This window comes from Aquila chrysaetos, chromosome Z, assembly GCF_900496995.4.
Source record: "Aquila chrysaetos chrysaetos chromosome Z, bAquChr1.4, whole genome shotgun sequence".
In the NCBI taxonomy this organism is placed as follows: Eukaryota; Metazoa; Chordata; class Aves; order Accipitriformes; family Accipitridae; genus Aquila; species Aquila chrysaetos.
In genome coordinates this window covers 46,156,952-46,177,631 of record NC_044030.1, presented here as the reverse complement: position 1 = coordinate 46,177,631, position 20,680 = coordinate 46,156,952, and the positions used below count along the sequence as shown (strand labels likewise).

Below are 20,680 nucleotides of genomic sequence, written 5' to 3'. Positions count from 1 at the left end.
ATTCAGCCTTGACAATTTCTGAAGTTTTTAGAAGCAACTGACAACAGAATGGAGGATGTCCAACTGCAGGCAGACATCAGAAGCAGTGGGGTGTTTACTCCAGCCAAGGTTTTAGAGGTGAAGTGAAAAACATTGATTAAACTATACGGCTGTCCAATATACCATCAATTATTCAACACCTTTTCAGAGTGTGCCAAATGACTAGTTTCTAAAAGGGGAAAAATCTTAGGATTTACAGGGCAGTTGGGATCGGAGAATGTAAAACTTGAAAACTGCTCAATTCAGTAAAATTAAGACCAAACATCTAGCTTTCCCAGAGTATTTCTTATATTCTTACAGATGACACCAAGAAGGATACTCTGTAAGGATTTGTTCAATAACAGAGTCATGAAAAATATGAAGCAAGGGAATAGTCTCTCAAAATCTAGTGACAGTGAACTTCTGCATCTCACAAGAGTGAGCAAAGTTCACCAGCATGTTACTTTGAGGGTTACTTGTATAAGCAGGCTAAAAATGCTTGTGTGCTAGTATGGTTAGGTACATCTAGAGGCTTGAGAGAGCCTCGGACTGCTCCCTAACCCCAGGGACATTTAGACAGACTAGGCTGCTTGGAGCATTGTAACCTAACCTGTAGAAAATGGATTTTCAGCAGGGAAAAAAGCCAGTATAGATGGTATGTCAGTGAGAGAAAGAAAGGATCTAAACTTATAGGACCTTGGCATTGCAGGAAGCTTTGCAAGATATCCACATCCTTTCACTGAGAAGGGCTAAGGAAAGCAGAACAAAATGTTCATTCTCCCCAAGAAGATGAAACTTACAGGAAAATAAAAAAAACATTTAAAAAAGTCTTTGCTAGTTCTTCACTCCCTGAACTATGCTACCACTAATCTTTACCTCAATATATAAATAATACATAGATAATGCAAAGTACAGAGGCTAGTCAAGACTTTCTTCAAGAAATCTCCTTTCACCCTAAATGCTCAATGGATCTGACACCTGCCTCCTCAGCAGCACAAATCCCATTGCAAAGAGCCCCAGCCCCGAGGCTGGCACCAGGTCCTGCCCCTGCTCCCTGCCTGACATGGAGGGCTGGGGCTGGGGCTCTCCCTGCTGCCCCCAGAGGGCAGGGGACGGGGGAGGCAGTCCCCCTGTCACGACCCAGACTGGACAGACCAGGGAGTCGTGTTTAATTCGAAATTCCCTCGGGCTAAATTAAGGAGGCGGAGGGGAGGTTGGTCTTCTTCATGCTGGATGCTTTCCCTAGCCCTAGCCCCTTCCAGAGATCCTGATTTCCATGTCTCAGGGCAACTTGCCACTAGCTCTTCAACCAGACATCCTCACCAATGGCCAGGCAAATAAGCGGCACCTAGATCCAATGACTCAGATGACTGTTTCCAATCTCAGGGACCTGACTCACTGCCTTTCCTTCCTCCCCACCACACCTCCCCCCTTGAGCTAGCATCTTACAGCTCTTTTTGCTCCAGTACTTCTTGGAGGTGACTCCACTATTGGGTGACCCCACGGCAGTGCCAGGCTAGCTCCTGGGTGTTCTGTTGCTCACCAAAAGTGACTTCAAGCTGTAACTGTTCCAATCCGTTCTTCTCCCACCTCTGACCTCACTAGGAGAGGCAGACACTCGGTCTGCTTGTCCTTATAGCTCACACCAGCAACACAATTAGCTGTGGGTGCCAGGAGAAAGTGGAGTTGGTGAGAAAATAAAAAGCTGGGTAATCAGCTGAGGGAGGACAATGGTCCTATGGACATAATTGGTTCAGGCTATAAAAAGTCTTTTCAACAATGAATATCTGCCTCACTTTATTTCTTTAAACAAAGACCAAAAGTAGAATGAAGTGTATCAAATAAAAATATCGAATGTTTCGTATAGCTTACAGACAAAGAGAGCTTTACCCCTCTGAAACTTGTTTGCCATTGATCGCTCCTCCTTTCAGACCCTCAATTACCTGTTGGGCTGTGCGGTATGGGCTGCAGCAGCTAATGCTTTGCACATTTGCTGGCGTCCACAGAGGCTTAGTGCTTCAGCCTGGGCTTTCATGTCCCACATTCACCCTGACAGCATGCAGCTTTCTTCTGTTACGTGCATTATATGAAGGACCCTGTGGCCTGTACCTGGACACTGCAAACATTCTGGGACCCCTGTTCAGGGCAGATGTGCTGTAGCCAGAATGGTGATAAAGGGGAAAACTCTCCTTATCTCCTACTACATCTGCTCCTGATTAATCTTTTGCCACTTGCCAACGTGCATTGCAACACTAGAGGCTTTCAATGCCATCTGCAACAAATGTTCACAACTAGGCCTGGTAAAAAATGATTAACCACGCTGTTGCCCAGTGCCCTACTGTTAGACTGCCAGGTTTTGATCAACTGTGCTGTCCCTGGACCATTGTCAGCTGTTCTTACACAAAACAGAAAGATTTTTATTTTTATTTTAACACAGAGCTTTTAGGACATTCTGAGCTGCAGGTAGGGTCAGATGTGGAAGTGACTCACATTGTTACAGACTGTCTCCTAGCCATATGGGCCTAGCATCTATCACTGACATAGCTATGGCACAGCTAGCTCATTTAGATTTACAGTTATTATTATTATTATTAATAGTAATAATAATAATAACAACAATAATAACAGCAACAACAACAATTTTTATTCTTCTTCTTCCTTCTGTCCCTGTGCCATGTCACGCACATACCCACTTTTCTACTCAGTGCGTGGCTTCTTAATAAAATGTCCACCACTTCTTCTGGTGGGAAGAGGCTCAGCACGTCTACAGTTCTCCCTCCTCCTTTTATTCAAAACATTTCCTTTCCTGTCTTTCATTTGAAACGTCAACATTTTAAACTACTTTGCAATAACAACAAAGTGTAATGATTTGCTGTATGGAGCTAATGGATACTGTCAGCCAATCCACCAGTTTATAAAAATCATATTTATTTGAAACCGCTGGATATGCTAACTGAAGTGCCAAGCTCAATTTGCACCCCACTCTGGTTTTATTCTATTTTTTTTATTTCCAGCAAAATGAATAGCCTACTGTCTCGTAATTGCTCTTTCATCAGACATCTATTTTCCTGTTGCTATGACTGCTTGGATCAAAATATAGAATTGAATGCCGAGACCCACAACCTTCCTGGCAGCCTTCCTGTGCGTGAGGTACAATGTACAAATTTCCTTGACATTTAGGAGCTGAGTAACATGTTGAATAAATTCTGTGCCAAGCATAACCAAGGTCTCAGTTTTCTGCAGGTATAAAAGTTCCACTTGACACATATCAGAGCTGCCCTGTTGGAGGGAAATGGTTAGATGATAGCATCAAGCATAGCTATTTTACACAACTTGTTCCCAAATTGTGTTTTACTTCCCTTCCTTCCTCAGGAAGTTTGACCTCTTAGATGCTGGGTAATAGTATTCTGTGGCTGGCTAGTACAACATCTCCATGTGAATACCCTCCTACACTAAGTCCCCTAAATTCACATATGTCCCAGCTCTTCCTCCTTGTAATCTGTTGGGATTACAGAGCTGGATTTGGTTTTGGAGCACTATGCTGAAATTTACAATATTAAGATGAATTATTCTCCTCATTTGCAATGAGCACATGATTCACTAAGACACAGTTCTGGACTGTTCCTCATTTCAAACGAGCAGTTCAGAACAGTGCTCTAGTAAATCCCTGGACAAGATTTATATTTGCCTTTATTACAACAGCTTTTAAATTTAAAAGTGTGGTATTGAATATTAATAATGAATTTGTCAAACTTCATGAATTTAAAAAATTGAAGGAGGTTAATTTTAAAAACAGCTTAGAAAAAGCCAGTAGGAAATGGCCCTTCATGAGATGAAATAAACAAAAAACCTTGTAAGACAGTCAAAACCAAAACTTTTTGTCCTTGCATCCCAGATGTAAAAAATCCCCACACAGTTACAATCCTGTGAAAATAGTAGAAGGTCAACAACTAGCAAAAAAAGGCCACAAAACATATCTTTAAGATGAAAAAAACAACCAGACAAAAATACTGTGATGTCTGTTGCTTTGAACATAGTCAAGCATTTTTCAGAGCTAACTTTGAGAGACTGTTTTGTTCTGTGACACATTTATATATTCAGTTTCTTTTACCTAAATTATACTGTATCTAATTCTGAACCGAGCAGCATTATTCCCTTTGGAAACAACATCTTATTCTCTCTCCACAGCATCAGATGATAGCTAGCACGTGCCACTCTACTACACCAGGCTCAGGCTGTATTGTATTGTAACATATGAAAACTTTTTCGGGCAGCGGATATATTGGATAGTGCAGATCACTAACTGTGACATAACATGCTTAAAATTGTGGAAATAACTAGAAAGAAGCCAGGAACTATTAAAATGCAACTGTACAAGGACATTATAATAAATGACAGCAGTATTTTGGCATAGATTTGGGACAAAAAGAGATCATTATTTCAATTTGCAGACTGGTTCCAATGATTGATTTTTATTCTATTTGGGATTAATACAATAGGACTGATTTTTCTGTCATAATTACAGAAATACTAAGATGAAATACAAACCAGTCCCTCTAAATTGCAAACCTGTAGGTGTTCTGAAATGTATCTGCACGTTGATATAGGAGTCAAGAAGTGGTGCAGTGTCTCTTCTTTCTCAGGAGCAGGAAGATGAATCCTGCATCAATCAGAAAAATCACATAGTAAATGAACTGGGTCATAGAAGGTTGCTAACTCCATCTGTTTAACTGCTGCTAATGTGAAGTACTAGCATATCCATTTTCTTCTTTTCAGACAGAAAATGTCCAGTTGCAGGGAACCGGACAGACACATTTTAACATTATGTGGGACAAAGCATTGACTTCAATATTTCACAGAAGAACCATATGCAGCGCATGTCATCAAAAATATCCTTACGAACACAAAGCACATACGATGACACACACAAAGCACATACAATGCTCTATTTGCACCCAGTTAAGCACAACTTTTCCTACGCACCTAAAGGATTTATATAGTTATTCAAACATAAATGTAAGTTAATTCGTTGTGGTTTGAAAGGGGTTCGCTAGGTCCAACACCTTTTGCCCTTGCAAATGAGAGTATTTGGCCAAGGTTTCCCACAATTTTACTTGAGTGCACTGAGCTAATGGATCCTCCTGAATGCCTCTGAACATCCATGTGCAGACATGGCACAAATAGCTAAAGTAGGTGGCAACCCAGTTGCACCACTTAGAAAAAAAAAAGACAAAAGCCCAACACAATCCTTGCAGTTCATAATCAGCTTTTCACGAATTTCAGAACACCTAAGAAATACACTTTGTGGGCGCATAAAGTTTCAAAACAGGGCTCAGGGGGTTTTTTTGATACTGACTTGCTCCTGCTGGACTCCTCACTGCTGATTCTTTGTGATGACAAACAGCCCTTTGCTGTGGCTGAGGTGCTGAGTGTATTTTTGAAGGGAAGTTAGATGACATCTTTTTCTGTTGTGATATTGTTTTATTTGCTTTTCTAGGGAAGGGAGCATTTGGGTGCACATGTTGTGTATGGAGCTGCAGTTTATCGCGTGGAATGTGCAACTCAGACTGTTTTGTAGGTGAACACAAAGCCCAGGAAACACCAGGACAACAGGTACCTATTTGTAGGTATTTTCTCCTGCGAATTGTATGCTGAACGATTAAATTCTGAACGCAATATGAACAGTGCAGAATGCTCCTGTCTGAGTTCAAGATGGCTTATCTTTAAATGTTCTTATTTTTGTTCTCTTGTGTCCAGCTAACATGCCACTGTACACTGAAGAAGGCTGCTGCCCACCCCGCTGTGGTAACTCTGACCTGGCAGACAGCCCAGATTGCTCTGAGTGCAGCAAAAAACCCAAGGTAGAACCATACTGAAGACCAATACTGGTCTAACACCAGAATAGGCAGGGCTTTACCCAAATGACAGCAACTGGTATGGGAGGTGCTACCTTCTCTCACTTACAAATATTGTTTCAAATGTCCATGCTTTTCATAAAACAGTGGACCGGGAAGTACATATTTCAATGGATAGCAATCTGTATCATCATGTCAAACTCACCTCACTGATTTTGAAATAGCTGCAGCATCTTACACAGAGATTTGCAGAATGAAGAAAAGTGCTTATTAAACCAATAAAAACCAGGAAAAACAGGCTCAGGCCACACAACCAGTCTTCAAATTCCTCTAGATGCCAGAGAGTTAAAAATGTAAACATTTCTGAGGGCTTTGTGTTTCTAGCCTCAGGTTAGGAGGTAGGTTGTGTTTGTGTACCTGTTAGCTTTTCTTCTTCTTTCTGACTATTTCTTATCTAATAAAGAAACATAGCTGTCCTACCTTTATCCTTATACCATCACAGCTACAAGAGCACAAGTGTGATATTAGAAGGGTAAGGCAGTAACTCCGACACATTAAAAATGGTATGCTGACCTAAATGTTCTACTAGGTCATTTAAAACAAAGAACCCCTCCTACCTGACCTCACATAATTTCTTTTTTTTAATTGCTGTTATCAGATGACTGTGTATTATGATCCACTCTACCACCTGAGAGCAAAACCTACACCACTTTATTACCAGTTGATTTTGCTTCTCCTTTTTGTTGGAACTATTACATGTATCTGAAGAATACAGCAAGCCAAAGCCACAGCTGTTAATGAAGGTGGGTAAGAGAAGCTGATGAATCCATTCAAAGCCTTTCCTTCCCACGTGAGCAACTACTGCAAGAACACAAACTATCAGGAAGATCAAGTGATTGAGTACAGAGGTTGAGACTGGAGATGAAGGTGATGATATGGCATATATGGGACAGGATGGCAACAGTTCATCGTAAATTTAAAAATGGACTCTTGAGGACAATGAGGAAGATGAGCTTCAGTAGGATGGAAGTTATTAATTTAGAGAACTCTTACTAATTACTTTCATACAAAATTACTGCAGTATATTTAGTTATTTCCTAGCATGCTGAGCTCAAGATTTTAGGCAATACATATCGTGAGAGGGGCATGGTTTCTAAAAACATACTGTTTTTCTAAGGCTTTACATAAATACTTGGTAGGCTTTTAAGCAGCACTCTAGATGTATGCTGCTTAAGAGATTACATTTCTGTCCATTGTGCAGAGAGCAAGTCCTTTCCCAGTACGTATGTGTGTGCATTGTAAACTAGTGCAAACATCTATTGAAACTGTGCACACACACACTTATCAAGAACCATGCCCATCACTACCAAAATATGCAGAGATAAACAAGATGGGTGTATTTGTCTACATGGTGAATGTCACTGGGATGGCGTGCCAGTAGTTTACTACTATGGAATTATAGTTGCAAAGCAATTCATAATACAATAGGTATTTTACCTAGATTTTCTTTGTTGATACCATCTGGTGCACCTGTGCTCCTCAAAGCCAACATGTTTTTCCTCATAATCTTGTAGAATGTTTCCCAGGGATACTGCATCTATGACATGATGTTAAAGATTTATGGTTGTGACTGTCTTCCAAGTACCTCCACTGTATTCACTTGTATTAAAAACATCTGAAATATTTTATATGTCATCAGCCTCCAATTAATCTTATTTCCAGTGGTTGTTAAATAACGTTTCATCACACACACAGATTTTGGATTTACTGAGAAGTGAAATACAGTCTATAAGTACACTGGCAAAAATGACTTATTTTGCCTTTTTAACTACCTTCTTGGGCTACAGGGACCTGAAATAAGCAGAGAGCATTTACAACAGAATTTTTCCATTTATCTTTTAAATGGTTCAGCACTTTCAAACTATGCCAAAGGGAATACATAGCACTCAGTGGGTAATTTAACTTACAGGGAAACAACAATGTGATTTTTTTAGCATTACAGAAATACAATACATCACACTACAGAAAAGGATGCTCTTTATGGCCCCTTGCTGTGAAAGAACAAATTCTTTGCACAAAACCACCATGAAAGTGCTTTTATTTGTTATCAGTGGCCAGGTGGCTAAAAGAGTAGACTGAGCCTTGGAATGGCTCCTTTACATTTCCAAGAATAAACAGCTCTAGAACTGTTAATCACTTAGATTTAGCTTTAGCTTTACAAAGGAATTAAATGTGAGAAAGACTAATTTTTATGGTGTAATTCCTTAATGGATTTTTTGTGTGTGTGTTAGATACTCCTGAAGACCTCAGAATTCTTCTGTATATAACTTTGAAGGAGTTCTGTGGACTCCACTCTGCATTTTAATCTTTTAATCACTGCACTTTCAGTAAGAAAGAGAAATTCAAAATCTTGTGACAGACTAAAAGGGACAAAATAAGGACCTATATTTATGAAAAGCAATATAATAACAAGGTACTTTGGAAAGGCACATCTGATCTGTCACTTCAACTCAAGTTCTTATCTGGAGGAGTTCTCCAGGAAAAACAAAGAAAGAAACAAAAAGAACGAAAAATAAATTCAAAATGTGATTCTGAAAAAGACTGTTTGTGATATCATGCTCTCTTACACTTGTTTGGATTAATACTACGCTTTAGTATTGTTAATGGTTTATATAACCTGACTCCTATCAAATCTCAAAGGCTTAATCCAAGGTAAACTTGTGCAGCCTTAAATCCCTACAAGAAAGGGATGTTGCAAGCATTTTGTTTATGGGCTCTCAGACTAACATCATCATTGTTTTACAAAAACTTTTGTATATATAGTAAACCTGGATGATTAAACACCCCCCACCCACGAAACCAAACAAAAAAAACCTCAAAAACCCCAAATAAGCATTTATTAAAAAAAAACCAAACCTGTTTCTTAAAATAATTTGGTCTACATTAGTGCAAGTAAGACTGGAACAAAACTACATTTCCAAGCACGCAGCTGTCGTGGTTTAGGCCTAGCTGGTAACAAAGCACCACGCAGCCACTCGGTAATTCCCCCCACGCCGGTGGGATGGGGAGGAGAATCAGAAAGGAGGAAAAAAAAAAAAAAAAAAGAGTTAGAACCAAGTGGGTTGAGATAAGGACAGTTTACTGGGACAACACAAGGAGAGAAGTTACAATAATAACCTCTCCTGGCTGTGCCCCCTCCCAGCTTTCTGTGAAAATCAGCTTTACTCCAGCCAAGCCCAGGACAGCATCCAGAAAAATGAAGAGCTCTGAATTCTTCTCAAATGCCAGTTCTTTTCAGAGGTTCTTTCCTTTGGTTTGGGCATAACATTTCAACAATGTTTTGAATTTATCAGCTGTAGGAGAGAAGCAGTACTGGTATCTTCTTTCGCCCCAGAAAAGCAGTGCTTTTAGCAGCATTCAAATGACAGCTCGGATTAGAAGCTTGCTCCTAACAGGCAGAAGGAAGACTGCATGATTTTATGCTGTATGGGTAGGGTGAAAATGTCCATGTTTTACAAGATGGCAGATAATTGCCTTGAAGGGGTCTTCTTGAGAGAGCAACAACTAACTAATGGATAACATTAGAAGGACACAGTATGAGGAAGCGAACTGTGAGGAAGACTTTTTTTTTTTAAGTGGCATTTTAAAAATAGTGGTGAAGGATGCCCAGAGACCTACAGAGCCATATCAATTTTATGGTGTTTTCAATTAGAACTGCCCGCTGATAGTGCACAGGGAGACCAAGAAGAATCATAAACTTTATAAAAGGCCATTTGTCCAAGAGCTACTGACTCAGAGAATTGTTCATTAGTCACTGACACATCTGGAGAAAGTTCACAGAAAACAGTACAACCAAGGAACCCATAATAAACACACACAGAATGCAGCACAAAAGGATCTGAAATACTGCTTTCTATTTTATGGACTTATTGTGTCTGTGCCTTTTATACTGTCCTGAAAAAAAAACCTAGAGAAATTCAAATCCACAGCTGCTCAAATCCACAAATCCCAATCCCACAGAACCTATGCTTCTTTTCTCTATCCTCCTGCCTTCTCCAGACACAATACTGAGAAAGACATCCTGAAGGAAACAAATGCATTTAAAAAACCGAAAACGCTTCACAAGCTTTTCTTCATCTCAGGGACTTCTGTTTTCTTCTTTCCCCACCCTGTAACTCTTTATTTGCTATTTTAATTTACCCATGGAGTTTCCCGAGCCCTAAGCTCTTCTTTACCTAGTTGTACTTTTTTTTCTCCTAGGCAATTATCTCTCATTACTCTCTCACTAATAATGCTCTTTCAAAATGATCTTGTAAATTCACATCTCCTGTACAGTTTTACCACCCACTCAGCTCTCATGTATCCAGTGATCTGATTTCAAAGGGAAGTGTAGGCTACCAGTGCTCTTCTTCCTTTCTCTTTCCAATGGAGTGTACTTATATAGGGAAAATTTTCCTCTTCCATGACTCTATTCTGAAGTTTTGCTAGAGAGGAAGTGAATGAAAGTACATTGTAGGAGTTATAGTCTAAGTGCCTCGAGGCCCAACTCTCCTTCCCCCACAGGTGAGGCCCTAAATCAGACTACATTTTTGCAGTACACCATACAATTGCCTTGGGGTGTTGTATGACCATCACATGACTTCTGGCTAAGGAGTCAGGCTGGAACTTACGTAAATTACCATAGAAGCATTTCATATGGATTTTGAGACATTTGTTTTTTTCATGACAAATGACAGGTATTTCAAGAGAAATAGGTATTTGCATTTTATATATGGGGAAGGAAAGGAGGGAAAGGTACATTTGTTCAGCAGAATAGAGCTGTGTTAACCATAGATTTTTCATCTACCTTCAACTTAAATAAACCCAAGTATCATTTCAAGCCTGAATTTTAAGGAATAACCAAACATGCAACCTGATGAGGAACAGACAGATGTCCTGAGGGTTCAGAAGGATGTTTTTTCCACTCTGACTCATTTTTTTTCTACTTACTAGGTATATGGCAATACCAAATATGCTAGGATTAGGAATTAGAGCTTAAAAGTTCATTTAAAGTGCTGAATCAATTGAATACAAAATATCGTAATAGCAATATTACCTTTTCAAGAACGTACAGATAGATACATAAGATATTACTTCTGCAATCAAACAGGAGATGACAGAAGATTCTGGCTGGACATATATATTTGCAATGAACTAGATAAATTTATAGATATTAAGATCCAAAATTAATGGTAGACATCATAAGCACATGTAACTTCTGCTCTCTTTCCAAGTAAGTAACATTTTCCTACTTTTATTGGTTGCTTCCTACGGCTCAGGAATATTTAGGGAGTTGCCTAATACACATCTAAAAACTGAATTTAACAAATCTCCCAAGACTTCACTATTTGTGAACACAACGGAAGATATTTCCCTAGGAAAGTATATAACTGTCGTGGTTTTGGCTGCGATAGTCATAATGTTCTTCTTAGTAGCTGGTACAGTGCTGTGTTTGGGATTTAGTTCTTCTTAGTAGCTGATACAGTGCTGTGTTTGGGATTTAGCACGAGAATAATGTTGACAACACACCGATGTTTTAGTTGTTGCTAGGGATCACTCATCCCAAGTTAAGGATTTTTCCGTTTCCCAAGCTCTGCCAGCAAGCAGGTGCACAAAAAGCTGGGAGGGAGCACAGCCAGGAAAGCTGACCCAAACTAGCCAAAGGGATATTCCATACCATAGGGCATCATGCTCAGTATATAAACTGGGGGGAGTTGGCTAGGAGGGGCGGATCGCTACTTGGGCTTTGGTCAGTGGGTGATAAGCAACTGCATTGTGCATCACTTGTCTTTTCTTGCGTTCTATTTCTTTTTTTTTGTTTGTTATATTCCTTTTCATTACTATTATTATTATTATTTTATTATTATTGTTATTATAATATTTTATTTTACTTTAGTTATTAAACTGTTCTTATCTCAACCCACAAGTATTACTTCTTTTTTCTAATTCTCCTCCCCATCCCACTGGGAGCAGGGAGGAGTGAGCGAGAAGCTGTGTGGTGCCTAGTTGCTGGATGGGGTTAAACCACAACAATAACATTGTAAAGTAGGTAGCAATTACAACTTTTTTCCACTGTCCCTTTTCAGAATAGGTGTAAGCAGGAGGCAGACCTCCTTAACCAACAAAACAGATGTATTTATTTTTTCTGTGCATGACTTTGCAGATTTATATTACACATTCAATTGAGTATTAAAAAGGGAAAATAATGTTCTTTTATTGTTCCTCATTTGTATTACCTATTCAGCATCTAGATAAAGACTTGTCTTTTTCATGAAGATTTCAGGTTCTACACTTCAACAACCATTTTGTTAAAACTCTTCTTCCTCAGTTTTTTTTTCTTGAGTTCCTCCATCCTTGCTCACTGCATGTGCCATGACCAAAATCACCACCAAAACTTTGCTGTATCCTTTCTTCTCTTGTCATTTAACATCATCTTTAATACCTTTTTTCTTTCGTTCCATTTCTTTTTTTCCCTGGTCCTTATGCAAAAAACTTATTCCCTCACCTAGAGTCCCTTCATTAGGAAACAAAAACGCTGAATACAAACCCTACTGTATTCATTGATTGCATTGAATTGTGCCTTCCTCTTTCACTTGCAAATCTTAGCACCTTGGAAGCAAACCAACTGCAAATTTAAGAACATGTAAAAGATACTAAGCCCTTGGCTATTCTGAGTCACAAACAAAAAAGCCAAAATTAGTTCCCAACCATTATAGATCAAGAAAAAGATCATTACCTTCAGTTATGCATTTAATTAGATAATAACTGCCATTGTTAGTAATGTTTTTAAAGCTCCAGCCCATTTAAAAACCAGAAGAGGCCACAATTCTACCAAAATGTTCTTCTGGAAGAGTAGATAACATAAACTTTCCAACCATCACACTAGCAAGTGAGGCCTTCTGCTTATTAGATTTGGTTTTGGGTTTTTTTTGTTGTTGTTGTTTTTTTTTTTACACCTTTCTTCTCCCTTCAGAAAATATAGGCATGTATGGAAAAAGGGTTATACCTCTATATAAAGCATATTCATTACAAAAGACATCTGAAGGCATTCTGATATTTTTTGGTTTAATTCCAGGAGAAAACTAGTAGAAAATTAGATGCTTGGAAATTGTAATGCTGAGTGTTAAAGAAAAGTCCTGAACAGCATAGGTTCTTGACGATTTCTCTTAAAACCATACCTCTAGTCTGGGCACCGTGTTGTTAAAAGCATGATTTCTGACAGATACCAGCCTCCACTGGTATGGTACATTCTTTCTCAATACAAATTTAGTGATGCTAGGCAGAGGTTATATAAGGGTCTACATATAAGCAGTTGCCAAGAGTGAAAGTACAAGAGGAACTTTTTCCCCAAAAGAGGCCAGAGCCACAATAATGCGTTTTAAGTTACAGGTTTGACTCTCCTAGGAAGGTTGAGCAACATCTCACTAATCTTTCCTGTCAGTCTAGCTTTTTAGGCAGTCAATGCCACAAAGCTTTGCCTAAGAATGAGACAATTAACTTTGCTAGACATGGCAAAGGAAAGGAAACCTGCGACAAGGATAACGTTGTCAATTACAGTTCCTTTATTAATGGTACAGTGCAGCAACATCAACTGAAATAAATACAGTTATTTGTACATAATACAAAAATATAACCCTTCATAAAGTTTATACTGTGCTAGGAATTATGTATTGAGCTTAAACAATTGATATATAACATTTTCTCTTAAATAATGTGGACAGGTACACTCAGCCAAACGAATGTAGTTAACATTTTCCCTAATTTGAAGACAAACACATGAAGAGCAGTTTATTAGTCTAGTGTATCCATACATCACACTTCAGCTAAAATTTGAGAGCAAGCTAGCAGTTTTTCAAGTTTTCCCTTTGCCACTGTTAGCTATTGATAGCCCAGTGGTTCTATAACCAAACGGTGAATTGAATTTTTGATAGTAGCATTTACTAGCAGATACAGAAAAGTATTATTCAGACAACCAGCTTAAGGCACCATGGCTTCCACAACAGACACATGAAATTACTGGCAAAAAAACAAATTTAAAGAAGGCTATGAGTGTTTAGCTACAGTACCATGATGAACAACAATCTATTCCTTGAATATATGCTTGACAATATATTCAGTTGACTAGTGTGGCTTTTGTTTATTCTTAAAAAAAAAGTAGTAAAATACAAGATTTTGACATTATTATAATCTCAAGAATGCCTCAAATCTTTGAAAAAAAAAAAAAAAAATCTCCCTTCATCCCTCCATTTAAAAATGTAAAATACCAAACTGTCTCTCCTGCAGGAAAATTATTTTACAGATTTTTTGGAAATACAGTTTCCAACACATTATATAGTAAACACCCCCACTAAATTATTTTGTTCTCCTTTGAAAGAAAGTATATTTAACTGCTGGTAACTGTCATTGCCCCCCCCCCCCCCCCCAATTCTGTATCCTGTCTGTCTCTGCTATCAACAGCACTGGTAAACAATTCATTTAAATGAAATCAAGTTTCTCCTGAAGTCCTACAGAGTAAACACGAGTCCTTGATTTGCTCAAGACCTCTTCCCTAATAATATCCCATGGTATTGGCTGAAAGTTAAAACAATATGAAGTAGAACTAACATCTTGACAGCACCTGCCACAAAGACCCAAACAGCTGCCTTGTTAAAACTCTCTTAAACCCTTGAGTGAAAAGTAAGATTCAAATAGGATAGGACAAGGAGTAAAGTCATAAAAGGACACTACAGAAATTGTGCGTTCCAAATTGTACATGGTAGTTCAGATACAGAACTACAGTTGAGACATATCCACAGAACCATTCTGAACTTCAGAAAATGTTCCAGCCACATCACAAGCTGACGTCAAAAGATTATAAACATGACAAAGTCACTGCAGCTTACCTAGTTCCACTCAATGAGTAGGGGATAGAAAATTTATCAGAGGAGAAAGAGTAGATTTGGAATCATACATTATATGTAAGTATTTTCATTACATACATTAAGAAGTGTTTTCCAAATTACTATCAATTCTGAAAATACCTCCTCCATTTACCTATCGCTACATTTCAGAGTAGGACTGGCTGCAGTTACTTGTAATAAATAACTGATACACACTATAGTGTTGGTATGTTATTCCATGAATCCCCAAAGGCTTTCATTTGTGTATTGATTTACTTGGTCAGCCAAAACTTTGGCTCTTACCTGCACTTGGTGCAGAGAGTTTCCATGCCTTACAACAATGTCAATCTTGAAGTCAGCCATTTTATTGCCAGTGTAGTGAATAACGCCAAGGTTCTCCCCATTTTCCTATGACAAATACCAGCAGCACATAAAATGCAAAGTTGCCTTTCATTACCTCTTTTGCCTTAAGGCCCAGTGAGCAGAAGTCTTGTTATACTGTTTCTGAATCTTTTGCGCCTGAACCTTTAAAGTTTATAAACTTTCACACTGTTATTTATTTCCTGAATTCAGTGAAACAATTCCTCAGAAGTAAACTACACCGGTCATGTGTTGTCATTTGTACAGTCAACTACGAAGAAGTGTATCTCAGATTCCAGTAACTCATTGAGGAACACTGATTTCCTCCATTTCAAATAAACTTAAAATAAATAATTTCAATTAACAGCTTCAACTGTGACAGCTGTGTAGCATATAAAAAATAAGAACTACAGAGAATTAATCTTGCTATTTTTATCTAATCATTGGCTTCTTGCACCACAGGAAATTTCTGACTCAATCAATAGCAAAATTTTCTAAGCTGCTAGCTAAAATGCAAATGTAAGAATGACAAAAAACTGGGAAATGAGGTTGGAATAAAATTCTGTATGTTAAAACCAGGCATTCTTCACTTAAGTGAACTATCCATACCTTAGTGTCAGAAGAGGTCACGATTAACTTTGGTCATGTTCTGCATGTGCTCAGATCTCTGAGCAACCGGTAACTTTAGGATACATAATTTATCTGTGAGGACCTAGAACAACCTTCTACTCCTTTTGCATGACTGGGTTAATGGTGAATTAAAACAAAGAAACTAAAATCATCTTGTATGGTTAGTTCCAACCTCAGTTACCTAAACAGACATATGACAACAAAGTACCTATAAAAGCAGTGCAAATATAAAAGCTCCATGACAGGGGAGGAAAAAAAAAAAAAGCAATTAAAAAAAAAAAGCTGCATTGGTTTGCTTAGTGGTTGTTCACTATTTTGCCTTCTGGCTGATGAAAGAAGTTATCTTCTTTGAGTTTAAGATGTTCTGGTAAATCTAGCTGCCTTTTTGCTTCTTCAATGTCTTCCTGAATTGCTGAAATAAGCGCCGCTGAAAAAGATAAGAATAGAGATATTTAAAAATTGGTTTGAATTCCGAACACACAATAGAAAGTGAAAATAACGTGTACCACAGAATACCAGATAACAATCACAGAAGTAGAATATAATTATTACCACGAGGTTTGAAAGGCAAAATTCTTTGGTTTTAAAATGCCTTTTTTTTTTTTTAAACATGCCAGAGTTGGATTTTTCACCATTCTAAACACTACCCTCTCCTTGTTCCAAAAGACATTTTAGCAAAAGATCAAGTTTCATGAACTGTTTCAATTCTAGCAGAGCTGCATTTTAAAAATAAATTAACAGACTAGACTGATGCTTTCACAACTAGCCCCATGATTATAAAATTACTCCTCAGACAAGTGACACAACAATACAATTTTTTAATGTGATACATTAGCAGATGTGAGTGTATGTTTTTGGTTTTTTTAATTAAACCAACTTGTACATTTAGCTTATGAAAACATTTTACTGAAATTTCAAAGGTTAACAGATAAAACATATAATGGAAAGAAAGACAGTGAGACAGTGAAGACACAGTACTTGCATGAATAAGACAAATAAGAGACCAGTTTGAGGGAGACCTGCAATACTGACCTAAGGAATCAAAGTTTTTTTCTGGTCGAATATATCCAGTTATGACTATACTAAGAATTTCTCCGTAAAAGTCTTCTTTGAAGGTATGGATAATGTGCGTTTCCTAAAGGAAGAGAAAAAAGTTGGCACTTATGATGAACTTTGAGTTTATTTCCCTCACTGTAAGGATGTACAGCTAATATCCCTAATTCAAATTCTCCCCAACACATACCAATAAAGGGGACATTTAATTTAGCATGTATAATGCAAGAGGCTAGGGCTTTTGCTTATGTTAGGAAGGAGAATTGTACCTTGCATGGAATTTAAGAAAAATTAATCAAGAGTATTCTGATAGGAAAAAAAAAAAAAAAAAGAAAAGCCATTACTCAGGAGAAATGCTTCACCACTTCTAGGAGGTAAGATTTCCAATGCAGCAAATCACAAACAAAGCTTAATGTTTCATCATTAAGTTGATGCATCAATTGAAATAGTTGGCTTAAGGAGATCTTTTACAACCAACTCACATGGGAACTGAATGACGAAATTCAAGAAGGAGTGAAGACTGAGACAGGTTTCCATCTTAAGCTCAAAACCATTTTATGCACATTTCTCTCTCCAACACAGGCCCACCCTTAGCATATACCAGCAGAGATAACAGATGGAAAGCTTTTGACTACTTGCTCAGAAAAGTTGGCTGCAAAAATTTTAGAAGTATATGTTTGCGTAAGACAAGCACATTATGGAGTCTTCAGACACTTAGAACCTTAGAACCAGAGGTTCGTGCCCAAATAAAAGTGTTTTAAACAATTAAAGCAGAGCCCTACAAGACTCAGGAAAAGCACCACCACCTGACAGCAAGAAAAACACAGCTGTCACAGCTCAGGATTTTAACTCAACTCCTCCATCCTATTATTATGCACCTTTAAATATTTATTCTGTACGTCAAGCCACAGCACCTCATATATGGATTCCATTATTTAAGAGAAGAATTAATAGAAAAATCATTACAAATTAAGATGCCCCAACATCGTGTATTTGAAATGTAGATAGATTGCAGAGAACAATAGATTAGTATGTTCTAGCTCATGCTAGGGCTCTCATAACCAGTAAATTCAATGCATCTATCAAGCTTATGTTTAGTTAGCTATTAGCACTATAAGCAACCAACATTTCAGAAATACTGTTATATTTTTATTTTGGAAGTATTTAAGTAACGATGGAACAGAAAGAAGAAAATAAACTTTATTCACCTACAGCTGCATACTCTCTGGCTACTGAGAATATTTTCTTTTCAGAATACAAACATATGATATAGATACCAAATACACTTCTAAGAGCAAACAGAATTTCTAGATATCATTTATGGATCAAATTCCGCTTATCTTATTCAAATTCAACATCTGGCTCATTTATTGTAATAAAAATCCCACACAAAGCAAAATTCTTACCACTGATTTCTTAATATTCTTATAGAAAGGATTCCATCCTATGCTCAAAACCATTTTATGCACATCTCCATTTCCAACACAGGCCCATCCATAGTATATACCAGTAGAGATATCAGATGGAAAGCTTTCAACTACTTGCTCAGAAAAGTTAGCTGCAAAAATTTTAGAAAGTGTAAAGTGTGAGTGACTTTGTGTAAGTCAAGGACATAACAGAATCTTCAAACACTTAAAAGCCAGACTGTGCCTAGGTACTATTTACAAACATAATACCGATGATGATGAGAATGTTGCAACGTGGAATCTGGCAAAGTAAAAAACACAAACTAGCTTCATGAAATTCAGTCCCTGTGGTAATACCAGAGTTATCACTTCTCTTATGCAAACTATATTTTATAGTTATACACATCCTCTTCTGCAGTAATAATTAATAAACATGTAATATTTGCAGTCAGAACGCATTTTATTCTTAGGATAACTATCACAGCTTTAATATGGTGAAAGATGAGGAAAAAAAAAAAATCAGGTTTCTTCTGGACTGTAAAGTAGCATCTCAGAACTATTTACTTGTTAGTAAAATAATTATTTATGAAATAAAACATGTAGAAATAAATGAAATCGGTATTTAGTCACCTGTCAATTTTCTACAACTTGCCCTTCAGAGGCATTTGTGGACTTATGGGATTTTCTTTGAAAAAAACTACGTATTTACAGTAAAATAAATTCCCTTCTGACTGAATCAAACCTTCTTTCAAAATTGCTATTCTACTTCTCATGTGAGTAGATCTCTTCACACAAGACATCAAGTTGATTTAAAAGAATTTATGGTTACTTAATTTTTATCAAAGCTCACAAGCAGTAACAGCTTCCCTCCCTTATTCCCTGATACCAATACACCATTTATACACAATCAAGAGGAAAAATGCGAAATTATTAACGGATGTTGTCAGAAATCCAGGACCTCAAGGCTGGTCTTACAACGTTTCCTTGTCTGCTAGGAGTGGTGCAACATGACTGTTGACTTCAGTGTCTGTTTAAGGCAGGCCAAAATTCACTAGAATTACACATCTATCTGTATTTAGACAAGTGAAGCGGACATGAGCAACAGGAAAACGTATTTCTTTGCAGGCCAAGTCCACCTGCTCTGTTTTTTAGTCTCTGCATTATTCCCATCAAACTTCCTTCCTTACAGCTATTCCCAATGCCTACTCCCTTTCTTGTTCTAACCCAAGGTTTATGTGAACAGATATTTTCCAAGCTGCCACACCACAACACCGTGCATATGATCACTTATCTACATCCTGTACATCATCATGACGATCATCAGATGATTAAACGAACAACAACAACAACAAAAAAAAAAAGACTGAAAGAAACTGCTTAACAGAGTAGAGGAAAAACGACACAAAAGAGGGTGCAAGACTCTTAAGCAGTGCAGGAACAAAAACGCTAGAAAAACGCTAACACGGAACAAGCCGAGCCAATTCCCAGAAGAAGCGACCCATGCCCGCAGCACAGTGGAGCCCCGGCACCGCCGGCCGTGCCCGCCTTCCGAGGGGCTTGCCCACCTTCCTCTCCCCGGCAGCGGGGCCGGCCGCCCCTGCCCCTCCCGCGCGGCGGCGGCGGGAGCACGGCACGTCTGCGCTCAGCCGGCCCGAGCGGTGCGGGCTGCTGAGGGAGCCCCCCCGGGCCCGGCGGCCCACCGGCGGCTGCGCTCCAGCCCCGCCGCGGCCCCGGGACAGGGACCCCGTGCGGACCGCCGGCCCCGCGCGGGGGGGCGGGGGTGGGCCGGGCCCGGGCCCGGGTCCAGGCCCAGCTCCGCCGCGTCGAGCGGCGAGCACCGAGCCGGTGGCCCTTCACGGGAGGCGTCCCCCCCGCCCCGCTGCGGGCCGGTTCCCCCCGCGCACCCCGCTCACCGGTGGGGATGCCCAGCTCCTTGGAGCCTCTGCCGAAGCCCTTCACCACCTCGCCGCGGCAGAAATAGGGCAGGTGCCTCATGGCGACAGCGGCCGTTGAGGCGGGCACGCGGCGACGCCGAGAGCCGCCGGCAGCCCCCGATCCGCCCCGGCCGCAGGCAGCGCTCTACACCACCTTGCTCCAGGCGCTACCAAAAAGAGGGGAGGAACTAGGTAGGGCGTTCCAGTTCTCGAGTCATCCAGCAATCTGACAGGCACCTACCTCCCCTCAAGAATAGACTTGCCCATACCACCGCTTCCACCCTACCGGGGTGGGGGTGGGGTGGGGTGGGGGCGGCGGCGGAGCCTGCGCTTGCTCAGTCTGCCGTGTAGCTGCGTCCGTGGGCGTGGTGGCTCAGCGGGGCTCGCGGCCGGGTGGCGGAGGCCAGCTCGGAGGGAGGGGAGGGGAGGGGGGGGGGGGGCCGCGCTCCCTCCCCGCCCCTCGCGTCCGTTCGCGGGCAGCGCAGGGCAGCGCCTGGGCCCGGGTG

General features: G+C 39.6%; 1 protein-coding gene and 1 long non-coding RNA gene across 3 annotated transcripts; both read right to left on the bottom strand.

Annotated features, from left to right (window-relative positions):
- Window positions 1–2,678: 2,678 nt before the first annotated feature.
- Window positions 2,679–8,558, bottom strand: LOC121232725. The gene is made up of 3 exons (XR_005931661.1): window positions 7,371–8,558; window positions 6,584–6,734; window positions 2,679–4,678 (listed from the first exon to the last, which is right to left on the bottom strand). It is a non-coding gene; the product is annotated as an uncharacterized LOC121232725 (long non-coding RNA).
- A 4,893-nt stretch (window positions 8,559–13,451) lies between these two features.
- Window positions 13,452–20,409, bottom strand: RFK (riboflavin kinase). Of its 2 annotated transcripts, none has more exons than XM_030005329.2 (4): window positions 20,154–20,409; window positions 18,241–18,392; window positions 16,814–16,916; window positions 13,452–16,208 (listed from the first exon to the last, which is right to left on the bottom strand). In XM_030005329.2, the coding sequence occupies exons 1-4, from the start codon at window positions 20,233–20,235 to the stop codon at window positions 16,078–16,080; spliced, it is 468 nt and encodes a 155-aa protein (XP_029861189.1). In that variant the 5' UTR covers window positions 20,236–20,409; the 3' UTR covers window positions 13,452–16,077. The 2 variants fall into 2 exon arrangements, with proteins under 2 accessions (XP_029861189.1, XP_029861190.1); XM_030005330.2 differs by lacking the exon at window positions 20,154–20,409 and adding an exon at window positions 19,377–19,821.
- Window positions 20,410–20,680: the final 271 nt, after the last annotated feature.

What these genes read in the sequence shown, in the direction of transcription:
- RFK (XM_030005329.2), bottom strand. Translation starts at nt 20,235, where the DNA reads ATGAGGCACCTGCCCTATTTCTGCCGCGGCGAGGTGGTGAAGGGCTTC. An exon ending in AGAATATTAAGAAATCAGTG is followed by an intron (nt 16,917 to 18,240) that starts GTAAGAATTTTG and finishes CTCTTCCTTTAG; the next exon opens with GAAACGCACATTATCCATAC. An exon ending in AAAAAACTTTGATTCCTTAG is followed by an intron (nt 16,209 to 16,813) that starts GTCAGTATTGCA and finishes TATCTTTTTCAG; the next exon opens with CGGCGCTTATTTCAGCAATT.